The 24339-nt window shown below is 46.0% G+C and overlaps 1 protein-coding gene across 3 annotated transcripts in view; it reads right to left on the bottom strand.

Annotated features, from left to right (window-relative positions):
- TSKS (testis specific serine kinase substrate) overlaps nt 1–24339 on the bottom strand; it is a 31053-nt gene that overhangs the window by 2958 nt on the left and 3756 nt on the right. The window contains exons 3-9 of one of the 3 annotated variants that reach the window (XM_053261590.1): nt 15349–15444; nt 13991–14074; nt 6463–6546; nt 4480–4823; nt 4193–4378; nt 2306–2464; nt 311–446 (exon numbers count right to left, since the gene is read on the bottom strand). In XM_053261590.1, coding sequence (XP_053117565.1) covers nt 311–446; nt 2306–2464; nt 4193–4378; nt 4480–4823; nt 6463–6546; nt 13991–14074; nt 15349–15444 — 1089 coding nt within the window. The remainder of the gene's footprint in view (nt 1–310; nt 447–2305; nt 2465–4192; nt 4379–4479; nt 4824–6462; nt 6547–13990; nt 14075–15348; nt 15445–24339) is intronic. The other 2 variants (XM_053261591.1, XM_053261592.1) reach the window with 2 other exon arrangements.

Raw genomic sequence — 24339 nt, 5'->3', positions numbered from 1 at the left:
AGCATCTCCAACTAAAGGATCTCAGGTAGCAGGTGATGGGAAAGACTTCAGACTCTGGAGAGCAGCTGCCAGTCAGAGCAGACAACACTGGGCTGGACCAACCAATGGTCTGACTCAGTGTAAGGCAGCTTCAGATGAGTGTCTATGGCTCAGGTGGGAGCTGAACCTGAGACTGAGTTTCAGAGCCAGGTAACTGGCCCACACAGGTTTTGTGGCCAGAAGAATGCTCTAGCAAGGCTGCACTCCAGAATCTTTTTATTGGGGGTGAAGTGTGGGGTCTAGGGTTGGTGTACTCTGTGCCTCACGGTACCATTATCTTCTTCTGCAAACGCTGGCAGCTGGGGCATAGGCCCGGGGATGAAGCCCTCTGCTTCAGCTCCTCCAAGACGGGTGCCATGGCATGTTCAACCATCTGCCGCAATGCCTCTGTGTTCACAAAGCTATAGCTGTGACCAGAAACGGGGAGCAGGTGGGGAAAGAGATGGGACACCATTTACATAGGAGCAGAGGCAGACAACACTCAAAATGAGTGGTACAGATCCATTTTGTATATAAAAGTGTACTTACTTTGCATAAAAATAATTTTTGCATCACTTTAGCATAAACCCATTATTTGAGCTTTTGAAGATTTTCCTTTAGGAGGCCAGTGGGGGCTAAACACAGAAAACTGGCTGACACAATGTGCAGTCTTCATGCCTCCAGGAGAATTTGCTGTGTTTCTGTAGCAGAGCCAGAAGCAGTGGTGCTGCTGTAGAGACCAGGAAGTAGCTAGTGCAACATGTTTTACTGCCCTTTCCTCCATTGGCGACAATGGGAAGAAATATGGCAACCCTTGTAGTACGACCCCCAGTTCTCTAGAGCCTCTGCTTCCGGCTCTGCTGCATAGGTGCAGCAAAGTTTTCAGAAGGTGTGAAGATTGCGTGTCATGCCGGCGAGCATGTTCCCAGGAGGAAAGGGGTAATGGCAAGGCTGCCCTTCGAGCGTGTGGCATTAGGGAAGAATAAATAGTCATTTTGGACACATATTTTGTCTCTCCTTGACTCTTTGGAACACCCACTTTGACACCATGAAGTCTAAAAAATGGATTCTTCAAGAAGCGCAAGTGGAGATTTTTCGGAATCCAAATCCTACACCAGAGAAAGGAGACCCTCGTTTTTCATGGGGGTTACATTCTCGGCTACCATTGCGGATGCCAAGAACTATGATAATTGAAGCCTTAATTGGAGTTAGCTACTGAGTACCTAACGCCACCATTTCCAAAGGTGCAAGGTTTCCATTACTGCAGTTCTGGCATTCGTGCCCCTGCAATCATAGGAACTGAGTATACATAGCCTCAGCACAAACAGCTGAAACCACGAATGGAGAACCCGTGGGAAACAAGGGACTGTACCAGATTCTGCAAAAAACTGAGTGTATTCTAACAATACAGCAGCTGTCAACTTGTGCAAGCAATCTGCTCCTATCAGCCTGGTACTGCAGAAGTGATTTGTCTTGTGCAAGACTGCTCCTTCTGTGTGCTAGGAGATTGCAAGGCTTTACCACTTGATGGAAGAACTGCAATCTTATGGAAGTTTATGGGCCCAGCACCGTACTGTTCACATGAATAGACCATTCGTGCAAGTTTTTTCTTTCTGGCAAGTATGCCACAAACATATCCTCAGAATCTACTTTGAGTGTGTGTGAAGTCAAAGCAAAGTGATACACAACATAAAACAGGGTATAAACCTGATCCCAAAAAGGCAAACCAAAGCAATACAGTACAAAAGATCAGGAAAAACTAATATGGCCCTGGGTATTTTAAAGATAAAAGGTAAAAATGCTGAATAAAATGGCTTAAAAAGTCATGAAACATTAAAAGTCCTCATAGATATGCTGGTTAAATATTGTAAAAGTCCTCAGACATGTAGTAAATACTGTACTTCCAAGTGAGTTGACAGGAATCTAAGAGGACTTCAACTCACTTGGAAGTACGGTATTACTACATATGTCTGAGGACTTTTACAATATTTAACCAGCATATCTATGAGGACTTTTAATTTTCTATGACTTAAAAAAAAACTAAATTAAGTTTTAAGCCATTTTATGCAGCATTTTTACTTTTTATCATTACAATACCAATTTATATTCTCATTCTTTGGAGTTGTATATTATAACCCAGGTCCATATTAGTTTTTCCTGAACTTTTGTATTGCTTTGGAATCAGAGAAATACCTGCTCGGTCTTCTTGCCTCTGCCCTCATCTTTTCCAGACTTAAACTTTATTCCTTAGCTTTGGCCCAGATACACCTGTGTCTGCAGTGAGTACCTGGCACATCTGGCACAGCTCGTGGGGAGTCGGTCAGGTGTCTCCTGGCCCTTGAGTGCTGAGAGGTGTCGGGATACATCTTCCAGGAGTGGCTTCACTTGCCACAGCCCGTCCAGGTCAGCACGGAGCTGGGTTAGGGATAATGATGTCCGCTTTGCCCTGGCATAGGAAGAAAATGTCAACTACAGCTGCCTCAAATGTAACAATTTACATTGGTTGCTTCTACAATTTTCACACTCAATGCCCTTCATGAAAGATGCACATTTCTATATCACATAGACAAATAGCTCCATGTAGGTATTCCCCACCCCCCCAAGCAGAGTATGAGGCAGGCCTCCCAAGGACGGGATGAAACCGTAGGGACTGTAGCACAGTGGCAACACATCTGCTTTGCATGCAGAAGGTCTCAGGTTCTATCCCTGGCATCTCCAGATAGTAATTGCCAGTTAGTGGAGCTAGATAGACCAATGGTCCGTCTCAGTATAAGGCAGCTTATTATATTTCTATGTCCCTGTTCCAGCTCGCTGTGGGTCCTGATTCAAGAAAGGGGGCAGAGTGGAACACAATACCGTCTGCTAGCAACTATCCCTACTAAACAGTGAAAAGTCAGAAGCACCCCCATGCTTTATATGGATCGCTGGATAGGGTAGTGATGGAAGTGTCAGTGGAGAAATGCTCTCATTCTGCAAAGTCCGTCATCTGGAAGGTTTGTAGGAGCATGTGGATGCAAACATAAGAGAAGAGGAGCCCATACAGGCAGGGCAGGGGTGGTGGTAAAGAAGCTGTAGGTGCACACTCTCTCCTGCCCACCCAGGCTACCTTGCTCTGCCTCATTTCTTGCCCACCACTGCATTAACCTCAGGTGTGCGGGTGGGTTATTTGCTTGGTTCCCCAACTGGGCAAATAACTATTCCACACATCTAGAGTTAACACGGGGGCCTGTGAAATGAGGCAGAGTAAGGTAACCTGGGTGGGGAGAGGAGAACAAGAACGAGCCACACCTGTGGCTTGTTTACCACCACCCCCTCCTGCTCCACCTATAAGGGTCACTCCTGCTTGGGAAGACCTGATTTGATTTCATCTAAGGCTAGAGAGGCATCTTGTGAAAGTCCAAAGTGGTGCAGAAGTTCATATATCAGATTGCTTTATGCTGAATCCAATATTCAAACTTCTGCACCATTTGGGACTTTTTGACCAAGGAGTGGGATGACCAGACTAGGTGGAAAGGTACATAGGGTTGGGGTTACAATGGGAAATGTAGACTAACAATGTGGGTTGATGTTAATAGCTAACCCAAGGGGTGTGTGTGAAAAAAAGCCCACCATCAAACAGCAAAACCTTTAGAATACATCTTCCAACCAGTTTCAAGGCCTGTTTCATTTTATGTAAAATTGAAAACTCTCAGCTATCCAAATTCTGGGATCAAACAACAAAACTAGATGTGTTGATGGTAGGATCCCAATTTGGGAGCTACCAATTTCTTATAAAGTGGGGTAGGGGTGTGTGTGGGGAATTAAAGTGCCACATCAGAGTGGGGAAATAAACCTTTCCTCTGCACTTTCTCTGCAAAACCACTTCCCCCCCAGTCATCATCCTGCTGGGAGTTACTCCTAGTCATACATCCCAAACAAAAAACAGATTGGGGGGAAGTAACGGGGGAAAGTACAGATGGGGGAAGTGTTCAGTTCTCCCATACTACTGTGCTTTAAATCTCCCACTCTTAGCAGGGTCCAGTGAGGGTCCTGATACCCCCACAATGTCGTGTCATCTTGCCCAGGTTGGCCCTTAGTCCACTGAATTCCGTGGGCATGGAATCTGAGACAATAAAACAGCCCTGGTCACTGGAACCAAGAAAGGGGAGCCTATAGGTTTGAAAGAGGCACCTACGTGGCAGAGACCTCATCCAGTTCCTCTCGCAGCATCCTGAGCGTCTGGCCATGTTCTACATGAATTCGCTCCCACTGTGGGAGCACCCCCTCCAGGCGCACACCCAGCTGAGCCAGTAAGCGCAGCATCTCCTTCTGGGTCAGCCCATCCCGCTGAGACCGCCCGGTGAGCTCAGCCACACATTTCCTAATGTGGAGAGGAGGAAAGACAGCCGTGATGAGGTAGGCCAGTGCCTCCCCCACCAGGGTACAGCCCTCCCTGCCTCAAGTGCATCTCTGCAACAATACCTGATCTCTTCCAGCAGAGGAATGCAAGCCAATGTGGAGGCTGTGGCCAACTTGCCGTCGTTAATGGGGACACCCCCCTCCTCCCCTGGCCCTGCTCTCAACTGCCCATTCTCCAGTGCTCCACGCAGGCTGTTGATGGATGCCAGGATGGTGGCAGTGGACCACTGCAGATCCAGCTCCTCAAAGCCAGGGGACTTTAGGGACATTGTGCCTGTGCTGCTGGCCACTTCCATGAGCTGTTTGGAAACGCCAGTTGCCACCCGCTGCTCCAGCTCTTGCCATTCCCGCTCCTGCCGGCTGAGATCCTCGGCTTGCACCTGCCGCTGCAAGAAACGCAGCTTCTCCTAAAAGTGGGGGAGGAAAAAAGGGCTGTGAACTTCCTCCAAATAAGCATCCTGCCTCTTCTCCCTGATGTTTTCCCCCATATGATGATGATTTTATTATTTCATTGACTTGTTAGCCCACCTTTCAAGGATGGTGCATTGCAAGGCGGCTAATATAAGAACAACAACAACTACTACTACTACTAGCAGCTGGGTCAGGTGCAGAGCACCTGTGCCTCTAGTTCTCCCCCTGCTGCCGCCGGCTTCTCCCCCCTCCGCCCCCTGCCATTTTCTTGCCTGTCCTCCACCACTTTCTTTACCTGCCCGCCTGCCCTTTTCTTCCTCCCCCCACCCTGCCGCTTCCTTCCTTCTGCCCACCCGCCCGCAAGCCTGTCTGGCACTGCCGCTTTCCACTCCCCCTGCCGGCAGCTTGCTTGCGAATTCCCATGAGCTGCCACACATGGGATTAGCGACAGGTACGCCTAAGAGAAATATATACAGATAGATAGATAGATAGATAGATAGATAGATAGATAGATAGATAATAATAGAAAACAATACATACAGTCAGAACACAATTTTTAAAAAATTATCCCAATGTAAAACAACGTAAAACCCCAGCAGTGTACCAAAAGCAGTAGCAGTTTAAAATTACATTAAGAAGGTTCCGCTAAAAGTTACAGCGTTTAAGAGAGATTCCGCTGAAAGCTTTCTGGGAAAAGGTTCACCATCAAAACTTCCTTAAATATTGGCAGATGCTCAGGGCGGATCCACAACTGAGCAGATGTGTGCAGAGCACATGGGCAGTGGCTATGTGGGGTCGCCATGTACCACCAAGTGCTACACCGCCACTGTCCCGGCTGCCTTGCCTCCCTTTTCTGACCGTGACACAGCCTAACAACATCACCGCCCGGGCACCTGTTCTCGCTGGGATGGGCTCATGCCAGAGTATAACACCTTTGTCCTCAAGTTTGCAGCAGAAGCTGGCTGTGCATAGCAATGATAGTGCTTGTGTTGTGATATCACCAAGACATATCCCTTCAGCCCTCGGAGCAGTTTTACACTTTTTTAAAAAAAGTTTTTTGCTTTTTAAATAATAAAACAGGTTCATGACAGTGGAGGATGCCATTCCTGTTGCAAAGCTGGGAGGGAGTTGGGCTTGCCTGGCGACTCAGTGACCTTTTTATACGACATCTGCCTTCACACTTAGTGCTGCACACACTTACTTAATTGGCAAAGTTTATGCAGGTCATATCATTGGGCTTTAAAGGTTGCAGCACTGGAATTTTGTGAAAAAGTTTTCTGTCAAATTAAAGCAGAGTCTATAAGGACAGCTTTCCCTCAGGGCCTCTGTCTTTCAAGACAGTCTTTCGAAACTTCAGCAGGAAATGTCTTCCCCCCGCTTCCAGTTTTTAATCTGCAATGCAGGAGGTCTAGATCCTAAGGAGGATTCTCAGACTTCTGTCTAGGCTATGGAATTCTGCAATGCAGGCCGGTTGTTCTGCGACTAATCATGTGGAATTCAGATTGACTATATTGGGTATTAACCTGTCTTTTTAAAGTGGCATCCTTAACACTTCTACATGTGTTTGCTCACAGTTTTCCTGTATGAAACGCCACAACATAGCTTCACCCCCACATTCATCCCAACCCCTTTCACCTCCAGGAGTACTGAGGTTTTCTTGAGCACGTTGGTCTTAACTTCAGCATCCTCTACAGTTTTTGTGACCTTTCGGCAACTCTCCTAGAGGGAGGGGAAATTGAGAGAATGAGAGGCCAGACAGCAAAAAGAAAGGGAATGGAATGAGCAAACATTATCCTCAATTCAAGAACATTATTCATTCAGCCCCCCATCCCCCTTCTCCCAAAAAGGGACCCATGAAGTTGGGGCACGTGAAAACTCTGTGGTTTTTGCCTGCTGCTTTTTTTTAAATTGCCTTTTGGTTCCCTGAACATCATGGGATATAATGAAGGGGGTGGGAATTTCCATTTGTCTTAGGTCTCTGGCGGCTCTCTGTGGCAACCATGGAAACAAACACAAACTGTCGTGTAGTGTTTTTTTGCCTGCCTCAGCCCACTCTTTGCCAGCTCATTCATATGGATGTAATTCTGACATCTAACCACTTGTGACTCCTTGCCAATTTCTGCAATCCAAGAGCTTCAGCTCCACCCCCCAAACTTCAGATCCCCACTTCGCTGTCCCCACTGCCTGGAATCAAAACAGGACGGATATTTTAATATTTGCACTCATTCACATCACATTGAAAATGTTTTATTTGTTATTTTTTATTTAACACATTTTTATACCGCCCAAAACTTACGACTCTGGGCGGTTTACAACAAAATAAAAACAGAAAGTAAAACATTAGTTAAAACAAAAACAAAAAGTTTAAAACATTACAACAATTTAAATTTTTTTAAACAATATTTTAAAACAGCATTAAAACAATATTAATTAAAAGCCTGGGTGAACAGATATGTCTTTAAAGACTTTTTAAAAGCTGTCAGAGATGGGGAGGCTCTTATTTCACTAGGGAGCACATTCCAAAGCCTGGAGGGGGGGCAGTAGCGGAGAATGCCGGTCCCTGATTGGCCACCAGACGAGCTGGTAGCAAATACAGACGGACCTTTCCAGATGATCTCAGAGGGCAGTGGGGTTCATGACGAAGAAGATGTTCTCTTAAATGCCCAGGGTCCAAGCTGTTTAGGGCTTTATAGGTTATAACCAACACCTTGTATTTTGCCTGGAAACATATAAGCAGCCAGTGTAGCTCCTTCAGTACAAGAGTTATATGATCTCTCTGATTGTTCAGCATCATTTCTAACTTCTTCTGCCTAGCTTGCTGGCAAGCGCTAATTTGTTGTTAAATTTATTGTTTCATTGTTAAATTTATATATCACCTTTCATTAAAAACAATCCCAAGGCGGTTTTGCAGGATCTGCTTGCAAGACCTTGGAAGTGTGGTGTAGCAGTTGGTGTAGTAGAGTGTTGGACTAGGACTGGGGAGACCCAAGTTCAAATCTCTGTGCCGCCATGAACCCCGTTGGGTGATTCTGGGCCAGTCTCTTATCTCTCGGCCTAACCTACCTCACAGGGTTGTTGTGAGGACAAACATAACCATGTATAGCACTCTGGGCTCTTTGGAGGAAGAGCAGGATATAAATATAAATAAATACATTTCCTAATGTCTATTTTAATGTAAATGAACTGTGGTTTTGCAAGCAGCTTTGATTTAACAGTGTGGTTTCTGCAATTTTATAAACCAGCCTGCATAGAACTGCTGTTATCTTACAAAGAAGAATCTTACTGTGATAAAATCTGCACAGCTTTCAAATATCATATTTATTTAATATATATTTTATCTGCCCTTCTTCTAACATCTCGAAGCAGTTTATGGGGAAATCCCTCCCTGCTTTATCCTCATAATAATCTGATGAGGCTGATTAGGTTGAGAGATAGTGGCTGGCATCCAGACCAAGTTACTCAACAGTACTACTCAGGAGTTACACTTAAGGATTACTGAATTCCATAGAACTTCCTCTAATCCATTTAGTCAGAATGTCAGCTAGTGACTGGACCAACATCACCCAGTGAACTTCATGGCTGAGCGGAGATTTGAATCTGGGTCTTTCCAGTCCTAGGTTGACACACTAACCATTACATCACATTTCACTTGAAGGACAGGTGCTCCTGGGTCTCCCCATCTGATGGCCAGGGCCGGATTAACATAGTAGCAAATGTAACATTTGCTACGGGCCCTGCGTTTTCTAGGGCCCCGCACGCCTGGCTTGAACGTCTGCCCCTTCTTTTGCTCTCTATTTGGTGCTCTCTGCTGATTCTCCTCATTGCCTGCTGCTGCCCATTCTCTTGCCTCGCTCGAGGGTGTTTAAGCAAGGTCTTCCTGGCACCATGATGTTGATTAGGTTATCTATTATGTTAAGCAGCACGGGAGGGAAGTAGTAAGAACAACAATAGGAACAGATAGCTTGCAAAGGTGGTGGTATAACAAGGCTGGAGTGGTCCTAGAGTCAAAATTTTAAAATGGGCCCCTCGCTGATACACACACACTTCACAATATATAGTCATGTGACTTGCCTCATGTGACTTGCCTCTCGGGGGGGACCTCAAGGCGTGGGGGGGGCCCCAGGCAGCCGCCTCCCCTTGCCTAATAGTAGTTATGCCCCTGTGCAAAGGGGTCTCAAAGATAACTTAAATCGCCAGGGAGTTGGTCCTTATTTGTTTAAACTGTAAAAGTTTTTAAAAACATAGACACAGAGGGTAAAAGAAATAAAAGCAGTTTAGATTAAAAAACAACTAACTATTAATGCCGGGGTGGAAGAAAGGAAGCTAAAGAAGATGCTAGTTGAATGTTGCCAGCATTTGCCCACTGACTGGGAGAGGGTAAAGATAAACAATGAGAACATGTACCTTTAAGAGGAAAAAGAAAGCCCGAAGTAACTCAGATGCACGGCAAGAGGAGTCTCAAAATTTAGTGGATCAATTGAGGGGAGCTTGAAGGGAGATTATATTATGGTCTTGTTGGGTAAGGTCACTTATATCTTCCTTTAGTATCTAGTGCTGTTGGGAGGGAATTTGTGATCATTGCTTAAGGTGAGCTCCTTTCCTCTCCTCTAGAACTGAAATAACTACTGCTGCGTTGCCAACTTCATTAGCTTTACATTGGGATGCCCGTTGAAATTGTCCAAAGATAAACGGAGGCTGCAAACCTAAACGCACTTACTAGAGAGTAAGGCTCATTGAGTTCAGTGGGACTTACTTCTGAGTAAACATGCTTAGGGTTGCACTGAATGATTTGTGCATTTCCTCCTTTTAATTTGTGCATTTCCTCCTTTGAAGCATGTTAGTGTAATTTAGATTGAAAGAGGCTGTGCCTCCTGCCAAAAGATTGTCTTTTGGATACTTCTGTTTTCATGGAAGTTGCTAATGCACCTCATCATAATCACATTCATTTGCAATGCATCAACTATTTTAAATATACATCTGCTTTCATAGGAACATAGGAAACTGCCATATACTGAGTCAGACCATTGGTCTATCTAGCTCAGTATTGTCTACACAGACTGGCAGCGGCTTCTTCAAGGTTGCAGACAGGAATCTCTCTCAGCCCTATCTTGAAGAAGCCAAGGAGGGAACTTGAAACCTTCTGCTCTTCCCAGAGCGGCTTCATCCCCTGAGGGGAATATCTTGCAGTGCTCACACATCAAGTTTCCCATTCAGATGCAACCAGGGCAGACCCTGCTTAGCTATGGGGACAAGTCATGCTTGCTACCACAAGACCAGCTCCTGTCAGGCTTGCACAAGAGGTTAAACATATATTCTTAATATTGTCAAATGGCCCTCTTAATGTGATGGCTTCTGGGATCCAATATGTTCTGTACACATTGGAATCAAACATCCACTGTTGTGTGCCAAAATTGCTAATAGGTTCAGATTTCTCAAAGTACAGAATTCCTGAGAACCTTTTAATTTAAACATTCAGAGTTTTGTTCCCCATCCCCTTTCTCTTTGTGAAAATAACTCCAAAGGAGAACCCACGGTCAGGAGTCACAAAAGTGTGTGTGTGCGGGGGCGGGGGGTGTTTTGCAAAGTTTGTTGACTGGCTGGCTCAGCTGAGTGGAGGCATGGGGCGGTTGGTGGGGGCGCACTAGGCAAATGAAATAATTGAATTACTTTACTATGCAAGTAAATAATTTATGTTTCAATATTTATGTGCCTTTTTAAAATTTGGGGCCCCTTCATAACATATGCTACAGGCCCCGCACTAGTTTAATCCGGCCCTGCTGATGGCCAGAATAATATTTGTTTGTTTGTTTGTTCGATTTCTAGACCACCCTTACAGAATAGCTCAGGGCAGTTCACAAATATCGCAAAACAATTTAAATCAATCAGTGTTCAAGAACACAGATTTTAAAATACAATAAATCAGCTAAAAAAAACACAATTCAAAACCTTATAAAAACCCAATTCAATAGTCTTTAATCCCAAGAAACACACTCAGCGCTTTGCATCTCTCAACCACTTCCTTCCATACAAGCTGAGAGACACCAGCAAAGAGCCTTTTAACTGTCAGTGAAAACAGCAGGAAATGTTTCTGCAGCAGTGTTCCCTCTAACAGGGATTGCCAGATGTTGTTGACTACAGTTCCCATAACTCCAAGCAAAGGCCATTGCAGCTGGGGATTCTGGGAGTTGTAGTCAACAACATCTGGGAATCCTTGTTAGAGGGAACATTATTCTGCAGAGCTCATTCTTCATGCTGCTTATTCCCATTTGCTGTCAAGCCTGATGAGACAATACCTTTACCTGGATTTGAACTGTGGGCACCATGGAGAGCAGAGCATGCTTCTCCTCTCCTGGTGCACCTGTTCTGCCTCCAGTGACATCGGACTCCATGTGGGAGGCAAGGGTCAAAAGGGGCATACGCATTTACAATTCCATGTGTGGGCCCAAGATAAAATCTATGACCAATGTGGTTTGGATCTGAGCCAATGTGGTTTGGATTCTGTGTGTATACACATTTAAGAATGCCACGCTTATCATGCCTGGATAATTAGAGGCGGGACAGGTGCACTGAGTGGGCAGGCAAGGAAGATGCGTTCTTGTTCCCCGCCTCCCCATGTATGGGTCAGATTCAAGCAAAGATATCATCCGATCCAGCTCTATGTTTTGACTTACATACAGGGGTCAGAAGAAGCTAAGCTGTGTAAAAAAGAAATTTGCTGCCAGAGCCCATGCTGCTCTTTATGCTGAAGGGGAGAAGATTAAAGAGCCCTTTGCTGATCATGGAATGACCTGAGATGTATAACAAGAGGGCTTTGCCAAAGCTGCTATTGCCTGCACTGGGGGGAAAGAGGTTCAAGAGCCCTTTTTCTGTATCTCTCGTCTTACCCGGAAGTCCTGCATGCTTGGGGCCGAGGGGAGCGTGAATAATAGTACTATGAAAAACACACCCAGCCTGTTTATAGAGCCAATGTCATTGCTTCTGCATCCCTTGTTTGATTAATAATTGAGTCCCTGTTAAATATTAGTTTCCAAGCAGTGCTACTTGCCAGCACCTTGTTTAGGAAACAGAATAATGATGGTGGAACTGGCCAGAACAAAGACAAAGTTGGAGATCAGATTTCATAGTGAGAAGGGAAGAGATCGGCCTCTCCTGCATCAAATGGGTCCAGTGGGAGCACCCATTGCCCAGCTTTATTTATGTTGCACATAAGTGGGTGTGTGGACCCGACCTGATCTCTGCTGGATGAGAGTGCTCTGGGAGAATGTATAGAAAGAAGTTAGAATAGAATACTGTAATGAATTTGGGGTTATGATCAGAGGCGTATCTAGGGAAAATAGCGCTTGAAATTGTGCCCCCTGTCCAAATATCTGACACCCATTTTTCAGATAACTTTACCATTATATCAGCTGAAAAATACAAATCAAGCTTGGTAGTCTTTTAATATTTCAAAAACTATTTAGCAGTGGATGTAGCCAGACCAAAAAATGTTGGAAAACTAAAAATTTCAGTATGCTGGGGCTCATGAAATACCCAAATACTATGTGGAGGTGTACTTGGAAAACTAATGTCTATTTCTCTACTATGCATTGTAGCATCACTATTACATAAGTTTTAAAAATAAATGGAGAATTTGACTTTTCCCAGATACTCTGAAAATAAAGGATATGCAGAGTAAACTGTGTCACTGCTTGGAATATATTCTAGTATTTCAGAAAGATAGTTAAAATGAGAGAAAGAGAGCAAGAAACTCCCAGTGGGCCTTAATACTAAGGATTTCACACTGATTCAAAGACAAACTCACCATTAATAGCCATATTATTAAGACATCACATTTAATTCACTTATCACAAGAAGCAAAGTAAGAGCAAATGAATACAATCTTAGCTCATAAGTTTCATCTCACTATTCACAAGCCCTGATTCTCTGTACATAGTGCCAAACTGAATATGTGTACAGTGACTTATATTATATTAAATTAAATTTAAAAAAAAACCTGTAGCCCCTCCGGGTGCTTCCTAAAGGCTGTGGGGTGGGTCTGCAAAGGTTCCCCCTCCCCTCGCTGGCCTCTAGGGATTTGCAGGGACCATTTGAGCATGTGCGGTGGCCTTTTTTTTTTTTTAAATATTTTTTTCAAAATGGCTGCTGAAAACAAAATGGCTGCCATGCATGCTCAAATGGCTTCTGCGAGGCCTGGCATGGCCTAGGGTCTCACAGAGGCCATTTGAGCATGCACAGTGGCCATTTTGTTTTTGGTGGCCAATTTAATTTTTTTTTTTTTAAATGGCACCCCCTGTCATGTGGCGCCCGGGGCATGTGCCCTGCCTGCCCTACCCTAGATACGCCCCTGGTTATGATTATGAATACTAGCTGACCAACTCTTTTCTTGACTTGTAGTGCAGGAGGCCAGAGGAGGTTTCTGCATGAGGTGTTAATGGCTCTGAAATATTCTGAATGGGGGAAGCCTTCTTAGTGTAGGCTCCCTGTTTTATTTTCCACAGTAATCTGCAATGAAGTTATAACATACCAGTGTCTGGGAGGATTTCAAGACGGCAATTTATTCTAACATGAGCACAAATTTTGACAAGAGATTTACCACGATGATGTCAAAGGACATTGCACTATTTCTTATCGCCATCTGCTCGCCACTTGCTGACTATCCATTTAAAAACCCCACTGAAAATCTGTCCCTTTTCATTACTAGTTTAAAGTCAACATATCTTGTTGAAATTTGTGTTCATGTTAGAATAAATTTGCGTCTGGAAATCCTCTGGAAAAGGCCTGAGACACAGAGACTAGGTTTTGAAGAAACTGGAATGGAGAAGCTGGGGAGAGCAAGCGGAAGTACCTGGCGGTGCAGGGCTTTCTCTCTGGGGAACTGGTGTAACCTGCTGCTGCTTGTAGGAGTGCAGGTAGCTGGCGCAGCTGCTGTCCCTAAATTCATCTTGAACAACATAGCTCTGTCCAGTAGCAGCTCAAGATCTCTGTGTGCCTGAGGCAGGGTGCCAAATGTCGCTTCCCCCTTGTACTCACCCTTCTCCCCACTCTGCCCCCCCTTTAAAAGTAGGGGGTATGAGAGCATCTTGCCATCTCGCGTACACCCCAATAGTCTGCTGCCTGAGATGGCCTCATGGAAGGGCTGCCCTTGCCCCTCTCCATGCCTCACCTTGAGGTGAGTGCAGTACTCCTCCAAGTCCTCAGCCTCCTGTCTGCGCCGCTCCAGGTTTTCGCATAGCGCTGAGCACTCACTCTGCACACAGGGAGAGCAGAAGGGAAGCGGCTGAGAAGTGGGCATGTCTCAAATGCATGCAAATGCAAAGAGGGTGGCCACATAACTGCCCTAATGAAACACCCCTCTCAGTTAGTAGCCCCTCCAAATAAACAGTCTGCCTCTCTTTTCCCAGCAGCTACACTGGCAACCTTTCTTTAAATAGAACAGGCCTGCACAACTTCAGCCCTCCAGCTGTTTTTGGACTACAACTCCCATAATTCCCAGCCAATTGTCAGGTATGATGGGAACTGTAGTCCAAGAGGGCCAAAGTTGTGCAGGCCTAGAATAGAAGTTTTAATAGCGACTTGGCTAGACCGCAGAAGCTGGTTAATGTTTCACTCCCTCCGTTCTAAACAAAGATGAGCATAATCTCAGCAAAGCAGGCAGATCTGAGCGAGCCAATGCAAAAAATTAATAAAACATCTGAAAGGCAACAATGTTCTCTTAATCAAAATTATCTGGTTAGAACCACACATGTGCTTTCAGATTTTTGCCCAGCCCCTTTCTGTGGTACAGTTCTTAACAGTTCAGGAGCCAGGGTGGGATCAGGGAAGAGGTTGCGAATGTTGCAAGATATCTTGGGGCAGGGTACACCTATGATCGTGGAAAAATGCTTGACACCTACCCACCCCCAGCATATACGCTATCAATTAGAGCGTAGGCAATAATAATAGGGCGTTAAAATGCCTCTGAGACCAAAAAAAAAAAGGATGAAGGTATCAGAATGTATTATGTATGTATGTCTAGTTCAGTAGATCTTAAGCTGTGGTCTGGGTGCACCTTCAAGCAGCCCCTGAGGGGAAAATGCTAAGGAAGCGAAGTGTTTTTTGAAGTTTCCACCCTGGGCTGAAGAGGCAACTCGCTTAAAAACTAAAATGAAAAGCAGCTTGCTTCTTCAGCACTACAAACAACTGCAGTGGAGAGATTCAAGCAAACCACAGATGTGTGCTCTTCCCCTTGGTGGTATATGTAGCTTCAGTGGATGATGGCCACATTCAACAAGATGAGGAAGCGGAGTTTGAATTCTGGAGCCTTTCAAGTCTCCTCTCTCACATGGTGAGTGGGAGGTAAGAAAATGAGGTGGTCTGCAAAGAACAGACAAACCAGCAGAGAGGTCCTCAACAGAATAAAAACCGAGAACCAGTGCTGTCAGAGCTGGCTTGGACAAGTTCAGGATGGGGCCTAAATCCTCAGCTCTATGGCCAATATATTGGGACTGGTGGTGGAAGTGGGGGAGGGGACAGTCTCCAGACCTGCAGGTTCTGAACATGGCGGTTGACCTTGGACGTCCTCTCCTTGAGGCTGGTGATGGAGTCCTTGGCTCGCAACAGGCCACTATTGCTCACTTCCTGCAGGGGAGAGGGCAAGAGGGGGAGATGGGTCAGGTGAAAAGTCCAGTTACTCCTGCCCTCTCCACACCTCTACAACTCACACTGGATTTTAAAATGGGGGACAGGGGCATGAAGCCTTTGAAATATTAGAGAGACGCTGGGACAAGAGGCCTCAGAAGTACATCATTGGCTGATGGCAGCTGTGAGGGATACAGACTCCCAAGGCAGAAACAATGTATTCCTGTATGTATGGACTCCTTGCAGCTGCAGTTCAGTGGGGAAAGGGGGCAGAGTGGCTCCAGCATCAATAAGAGGTCCAGCAGCCTAGAAGATGAAGAAACTGGGATGAAGAGTGATGAAAGTAGAGCAACCCCAAAGAATGGCTGAGGAGGCAAGGTCCTTGTCAGAGCAAGAATCACAGGATGTAACTACCACTGCCAGAGGGGACGATATATATTTGATGTATTTAGGTTTTAAAGGGGAAATGTTAAATGCACATTTAAGAGTAAAAATTGTAGAAGGAGCAGGGGTCTTCCTGTTAGATACCTGAATAATTCCTCTGCTTCTCTGAGGCCAGGAAAATGGGGCATTTGGAAAGGAAAGGGATTTGCAAGCCTAGATTGACCAACCGAGTTTCAAATCTATGGACACAAGCAGTCAAGTGTCCTTTCAAAGCAGAATTGTTGATCATTTTCCTAGTCTTAACCACAACATCTCATGCAGAAACAGTAGGTGACGTTATTCTTGGCATGAAAATAAAAGCTTCGACTATTTAATTTCTGCCTTCCAGACTGCTGTTAAAAGCACAAGAGCAGGGCCAGTAAGAATGCTGGCAACCTTATTTCACAAATGCTCATCATTTAGATTTAGAAAAGATGGCAATTCAAACAGTCCCTCCAAAGGAAATATATGAAATTAGTGACCATCTAAGACATTAACCAAAATATATGTATTAGTTTAAAAGAGAATAATTTAATTTAAAAGAGAATAAGATGGCAACCTCGCCCAGAATGCAGAGAACAATCCTGCTGAGGGAACAATCAGGGAACAATCCTGAATGTTGAGGGGTGGGGAGCTAGAATCCCAGTCCTAGGCAGAGGGTAATAATTTTTCACCCATCCCTTTTTCTTAGGGACAGGTGAGGCACACAGAGTGTGGACCACTGCCCAAAAGTCTGGGGGTCATGGCATCATATTTGTTCTAGGTAGAGGTTTAACTAGAAAGCAGATCTTTTGCATTGCTCATTTAGATTCTCTGATCTCTCAAAACAGAAATGTAGGGCAATTGACATCCACAGGAATAAACAAAGGGGATACGTTGCTATACAAGAGAGGTCCAAATCCCAGTGCCATTTAATTGGCACTTTGGGGGAACGATCTTTATATATTTAATTTCCCAGACCTGGGCCACAAGCAAAGGACCCCTGCTCCAAATGGAAGGAGTGAGGGCAGCTGAGCCACTTCTAGTCTTTTTCTTAGCTCTGAGGAAGACATCTAAGTGCATTTCCTCAGCTCTTTGCTAAGCTCTGCTATTAGGTTAAGTTAGGTTGTGCTCTTGAGTCAGTGTCAACTCCTGGTGACCACAGAGCCATGTGGTTTTCTTTGGTAGAATACTAGAAAGGGTTTACCATTGCCATCTCCCACGCAGTATGAGATGATGCCTTTCAGCATCATCCTATATCGCTGCTGCCCGATATAGGAGTTTCCCATATTTTGGGAAACACACCAGTGGGGATTTGAACGAACAGCTTCCTGCTCTCTAAGCAGGTTACTTCCCCGTTGTGCCATTAGGTGGCATCAGCTCTGCTATACATGCAGCAAAAAAGAAAGAAAGAAAGCAAAGAAGGGATTTGCATTTGCCGGAATACAATGTGTATGATGCAAATTAGGGTGTCTCAATTCGCCACATTCCCAAAGTGATCATTCTAACTGAGTCCACCATAGGGTAAAACTAGACAAGACAGGGGCAGAAACTAAGTAACATTGTTATTATACTTACCATGAAGGTTCTTTCTCCCCAGTGTACGGAGGGTATCTATTAAAACAGGTGGTCACGCCCACTTGCTCCCAGCAGACAGGACCATATGCAAATCCAGAGTAGTCCCCGGGGGAAGGACCCTCCCAGTTCTGGGACTGTCTGGCAAAAGCTGCAAGAAAGGAAGGCTCCAGAGGCAAAGGCAATAACACCAAGAAAAACCAATAACACCAAGGCAATAACACCAAGAAAAACCAAGAAAACAAATTATGAGACAAATATTGCAACATTGGAACAGGAACCAACTGCAAAACTAGAGGCAGAAACAGAGGACAGTTCCCCCCCAAAGAGATGGAAGTCAATAGGAACCAAATTTCAGAGCATTTTTACCTTACCCATAAACCTAGGGTGGGTCAGATACCCTCCACACAGTGGGGAGAAAGAACTTTTATAGTAAGTAATACCACTGTTCCTTTCTCCCTCAGGGTAGGAGGGTATCCATTAAAATGGGACATACCAAAGCGATGGTCACAGGATGTGGAAAGGTTTGTGCAGAGAGAACTCTGCTTGTTGTAGTACCGTACGACAAAATTCTGCTTGTGCTGACTGATGTATGTTCAGTTTGTAATGTTTGACAAATGGGGAACAGAAGACCAGTTAGTATCTCTGCATATTGCTGAAATAGGAGTATTTGCTGAGAAAGCTGCAGAGGTGGCTGCCCTTCTTGTAGAGCGCACTGTGATTTTGACTGGTGGATGGAATGTCAGAGACTCATAAGCAATAGATTTGCAAGTAGGGATATGTTGAAATGCGATTCGGCTATCTGAATCGTTAGCATATCCCTTTAAAATTGAGGGTGTACACAGCCCCTTTAAAACAGAGGAGAGCATGTCCGTACCTGCTCCTCTGCTCGCTGCCATTGCCGTCATCCCAGCACACACACACACAGCTATGCCCACGTGCCGGCAGGGCATCTCACAGCTGCCCTTGTGCGGCGCCAGCACACACATGATCTTGCAGGCTTGTTGTCCCTGGAGTGAGGATAGCTGTTAAGATGAAAATTAGACTGGTTAGGTCTATAAGGCTTTCTATATGCTGGCCTTGGGCCGAAATAAACAAATAAACAGTAAAAACAGTATAAGGCTTTCTATTATCCCTTCTATTAGAAGGTATACCCTTTTCCTTATCCCTGGTTTGAACCAGAATGGGATCTAAAGAGTCACCAAATAATTTAGATCATTTGAAGGTGGAAAAGGTGAAATTGAATTTTTTTAGTCTACGTTTCAGAATTTTAACCAGAGACTCAGTGAAGCTAGTGTTCTGGCAGAAAATTGCAAGGTATCCAAACTCATCAGCCACAAATGCTGCGGCTTTGGCTAATTTATTATGTCCTTGTTTGAGTTTAGTCTGACCCTCGAGGAGGTCTCTCAGTAATTCTTTTGTCCACAAAACAGAAGCCCTTGCAAAGAGAGAAGTGGCTGCTGATGCTTTAATGGAAAGGCCCAAAGCCTCATGTGATTTATGTAGCAAATGATCACCCTTTCTTGTCCTCAGGAAATCTTAGGTCTTCTTCCTCATCTTTGGCTAAGACTACTCCGGAGACCAGGGAAGCAACAGGAGCATCAACCACAGGGACAAAAAGCCTGGCCGTTACATCTGCAGGTAAATTATAAAAGCATTTTGGTAAGGAGCTGAGACCTCTAGCCGAGACTGGGAAGTTCTTCTTGAAGTACCTCCCTGAAGAGGGAGGGGAAAGGAATGGCAGGCTTGAACCCAGCTGATGAAGGAAAAACTTCTTAAGTGACTGACTCAGTGGTAGTAGCGCCTATAGAGTCAGGGTTAGTCTGTAGAGATTTATAAGCTTTAGAGAGTAGAATTATTCATGTTTGAATAATTTGGATGTAGGTTTGGCCGAACAAGCCCCTTCGTCAGTAGACCATTCTCCTCATCCTTATTAGATTGGACCTCTTGGGATTCAGATTCAGAAGGAACTGTATGAGGAATTGTATGAAGTCTGAGGGGAGAATGGCATGTGTCAGAATCTGACTGGACTGAATGGGGCCTGGAAGGGATCTGATTGGTATTAGGTAGCCCCAGGTTATTATTGTCAGTATCTGGCCACCTGGCAGGGAAGTTCACAATACCAAACGGAGCTGCAGGAACAAGATACGGCTCGGAACAGTTCTTCTTTATCGGGCTTGGCTGCAAGCTGTCGACATGAAAGTTGACAAACGTTGCTTTCCAGCAGTGAATAGAAAGCTGGTGACGTAATTTATAGCACAAGCCAAGAGCTCCCAGCTGGCAGGAATTCATGGCTTATCAGCCCTCTGCAAGAGGCGTTTACTCCTCCTGATAGTTTCTAGCTGTGTTCTTCGTCTTGTAACACGCCTCTCTTGTGGAGTCAGTGGAGGTTGCTTGCATCGCTCCTCTTCTGATTGGTCCGTCACGGTTTCTGCTGTCTCAGGTTGTTGTGCCTGCTCTAAATCATCAGCCGGATCTGCCTCAGCCATTTCTTGGAAACTGACAGCTGAGCTCTGCCCCTCAGACACCCCTGCATTGGCTGAAAAGTTGACAGCTTCCCCTTCCTCCTCGCTGTCTGAGATTGAGGGCGTGACAATTATAGACTGGTCTGATGACACGATAAGAACCATCAGCCCCGCTACCAGCTGAGCGCGTGCCTGCCCTGCTTGCTACTGAGTAATCAGAGAGTGAGTGGACAGAAATAGGCCTAGTAGGCACAACAGGTCCACAGGATGATGATTTGGAGTTGCAATTCTGTCCTGCCTGGCTGTAATGGCATTAAGGGGACCAGGTCTCACTGGTCTATGCACAATGGGTGATTTGTCCCTGCCAATATTCCTCATTGGGATCTGCTCCTGTTCCAGCCCCTAATGCCCCTGGCTTGGTATTGTAGGTCTGGGGGTTGTTGGCAATCACTTTCAGATGATTTGTCTCTGAATCTGCACTGCCTCGATGGGGGCCTAGGGAGAAATCTGCCCCTTTCACATTCTGGGATAGAATGCGGGGCTAGAGGATTTGGATCACATGTGGGGCTAGAGGATTTGGAACTGTCCCTCCCGAAGTGCCCCCTAGAAGTAAGGGGAGGTATGGAGCAAGCTTGGAAGTAGACTGGCTCTGTAGAACCAAAGCTGGTGGTAGAACTGGCACTGGTGGTTCTTGCCTCTGCTGCGACTAGGTGCCTGATCCATTGCGAGAGATCCAGGGGTAGCCTCTTCCCATGAAGGGAGTGGGAGACAGGAGAATACTCAAGAGGACCCAAGGGCTGCTGCCCTTGTGATAGAGGCAGCTGAGGTAGGACTAAGGGCGGGCTACTGGGGCAGTGGGGGCAGACACTGCTACTCACAAGTAACTCCTGCAAAGCAGAAGTGGAAGGAACCACTGTTGTCGCCTTAGGCTGTGGTGCAGGTAGGCCTTTGTCGGATGAGGAGTGTTCCACTTGGTTGTCTGCAGGCAGCTCGTGTTCCTCTGCAGCTGAAGAGTCTGGCTGCGAGAGCTGGGCCTGGTCAGCAGGATCCGTGGGCAATGTGTGTGGGAGGGGCGCCCTTGGGTTGGCGGAATCTCCCTCAGCGGCAGAACAAAACCTTGAATGGGGCAAAGCCACAGTAGCTCCAAAGCTGGTGGAAGGGCCTGGGGGTGTAGGCACAGGTTCTGCAGGAGGATGCAAGGCCATATCACTGATTGACCCAGATGGGAGGAGTCAGGTTTCACACGGTTGGGAGGTCCCTGGGAGGGCCCGATTGTGCTTCTTACGGCTGGTGTATTCTTGTGAGGGTGGGCTGCATGTCCTTTTATGGGCTGTTTGGTTATGGTCCCCATTTCTGGCATGGTCTCTGCCCCTTTTGGTGTCCGCCTCTGGGGCCTGCTCTTGGTCCTCAGACAACGAGGTGGTGAGCTCTGTGCACTGCATGGCACAAGCATAAGGAAGGGGAAAGCAGGAATAACAGAAACATTTTGTTTGTTTGTTTCTCTTTAGGGAAAGGAGAAAGGATTGCAAGAGAAGTGTAGAAGAAAAAAGGATGAGAAGGAATGAACCAGAAAAAAAAGGAATAGAATATGTGGAAAAGACTGGAGCTCTTCCCAGGCCCTGTGTAGGGGAGCAAGACAGGAATGGAACTGGGAGGGTCCTGCCCCCGGGGCACCATGGTCTGCTCTGAATTTTCATATGGTCCTGTCTGCTGGGAGCAAGTGGGCATTACAACCCGTTTTAATGGATACCCGCCTACACTAGAGAAGAATTGTGTCTGGAGAGCTGAACTGTGTCTTGTGGCAGCAAGCATGAATTGTCCCCTTTATTCAACAGGGCTCATCTTGGTTTGCATTTGGATAAGTGACTGCATGTGAGCACTGTCTGCAGTGTGATATTCCCTCAAGGGATGGGGCCATCGCTCAGTGGCAGATTCAATCCCTGGCATTTCCAGGTACAACTGCTGGGCAAGACTCCTTCCTGAAACCTCGGAGAGCTGCTGCCAGTCAGCATAGACAATACTGAGCTAGATGCACCAATGGTCTGACTCGTTAAAAGGCAGCTTCTTACATTCCTACTATTCATGTACAAAGTGGTGTGTGTCAGGGGTGGAGGCAGAGGCATATCTAGGGAAAATAGCGCCTAGGGCAAGCACTGAAATTGCACCCCCTGGCCAAACATCTGACACCCATCTTTCAGATAACTTTACCATTATATCAGCTCAAAAATACAAATCAAGCTCATTAATCTTTTAATATTTCAAAAACTATTTAGCAGTGGACATAGCCAGACCAAAAAATGCTGGAAAACTACAAATTTCAGTATGCTAGGGCTCATGAAATACCCAAATACTATGTGGAGGTGTACTTGGAAAACTAAACAGAAGTGCCTGTCTAATTCTCTACTATGCACTGTAGCATCACTATTACATAAGTTTTTAAAATAAATGGAGAATTTGCCTTTCCCAGATACTCTGAAAATAATTAAAGGATATGCAGAGTAAACTGTGTCACTGCTTGGAATATATTCTAGTATTTCAGAAAGACAGTTAAAATGAGAGAAAGAGAGCAAGAAACTCCCAGTGGGCCTTAATACTAAGGATTTCACACTGATTCAAAGACAAACTCACCATTAATAGCCATATTATTAAGACATCACATTTAACTCACTTATCACAAGAAGCAAAGTAAGAGCAAATGAATACAATCCTAGCTCATAAGCTTCAGCTCAGTATTCACAAGCCCTCTACATAGTGCCAAACTGAATATGTGTACAGTGACATATTAAATTAAAAAAAATTACCTGTAGCCCCTTTCGGGGGCTTCCTATAGGGCATGGTGGGGGGCTGCAAAGGACCCCCATCCCCCCGCCAGCCTCTTAATTCACTGCTGCAGCCTGACCCGGGCTGATTTTTGGGCCTGTTTGGGACTACAAAGATCGGCATGGTGGCCATTTTGGAGGCCGCCATTTGCATGCTCAAATGGCCTCTTTAAAGCCTAGCAAGGCCTAGGGCCTCACAGGGACCATTGGAGCATGTTCGGTGGCAATTTTTAAAAATAATGGGTTTTTTAAAAAAATGGCCGCCAAAAAAAAATGGCCACTGCACATGCTCAAATGGCCTCTGTAAGGCCTGGCATGGTCCATGGCCTCACAGAGGCCATTTGAACATGCGCAGTGGCCATTTTGTTTTTGGCAGCCATTTTTTTTTAAAATGTTCATTTTAAAAAATTGCGCCCCCCTTCAAGTGGTGCACGGGGCACATGCCCTGCCTGCCCCACCCTAGATACGCCCCTGGGTTGAGGGAGGCCAGAAGCAGCCTGGGTCCAGCCCACTGCCGCGGCCCCCTAGCTCTGCCCCCTGCATCTGATGGCAGAAGGTAAGCCATGCCCTCTGTGTCTAACTTCAGACACAGGGGGAGTAGCTTTGCTTGCAAAAGGCGGGGGCTGTGCGGCCCCATCTGCAGGCAAAATTTCTGGCCAGTTCCGTGTTCACAGCTCCAGCCACACTGCGAACGCGGCACTGGTTTAGCTTGCAAATGGGGCCGCGGGGCCCTGTTTGGAGGCAAAATCCCCAGCCGGCACTGCATTCGCAGCATATCCAGAGTGGTTCTCCCTGCCTAAGAGCCACTCTGGCCGCACTGCAGACATAGTGCTGGCCAGGGATTTTGCCTGCAAATGGGGCCATGCAGCCCCATTTGCAAGCAAAGCCACGCCCACATCAGATGCATGGGGTGTGGCTGGGGCGCCAGGCGCGGCCCCTGATTGGCAGCAGCCCGGGTTCTTTGAACCTGTTCGCTCAATGGTGGCTCTGCCCCTGGAGTGCGTGTCTATTTTTTACACAAAAGGGAGTGCACGGGTGAAGAGAGCTAAATCCTCCTCGCCTTTGCGCATCCACACTCCACTACCTAAAACACGGTCCCCTTCCAGCTCAGCTCCGGCACAATGACAAATGCTTCAAGCAATGGGATGCAGAGAGGTAAGGCAGGAAAAGGTTTCACTCTCCTCACTGTTGCTCCCTTCCTTTTCCGCCCCCTCCACTCCTTATACGTGACACACGGCCGCCCCGACTATATTGAGTTTGACTGATAGCCAAATCCTGTCTGATCCTGGAAGCCCAATACCGGTGATAAGCTATAGGACCTATTGTCAATAATAATTAAAGAAATAAAAGATAAACAGCCAAATTGCTTCATCTCACTGCCTAATGCCAGCCTGTTAGAAGGCTTTCAGAATTTTCCCCAGAAGCCACAGGAAGCCAGTGTTGACTCTGGAGCCAGAACGTACAGCCTCCATGTAACACAATCCTAACAGTCCACACCCACACCCACACCCACGAGGGAGGCCTCCTTGTCTTGCAGCCTCACATCGACATCCAAGTGCATTAGAGAAGTGAGGCCCTGAGGTTACGAATGACTGATTCAGCGGCAGCCTGGCATGTCTCTTTTGTAGTTTTTG

Source organism: Hemicordylus capensis, chromosome 6, assembly GCF_027244095.1.
Source record: "Hemicordylus capensis ecotype Gifberg chromosome 6, rHemCap1.1.pri, whole genome shotgun sequence".
NCBI classification, from domain to species: Eukaryota; Metazoa; Chordata; class Lepidosauria; order Squamata; family Cordylidae; genus Hemicordylus; species Hemicordylus capensis.
The sequence above is the reverse complement of the archived record's forward strand: the minus strand, read 5'-3'. Positions and strand labels throughout refer to the sequence as shown.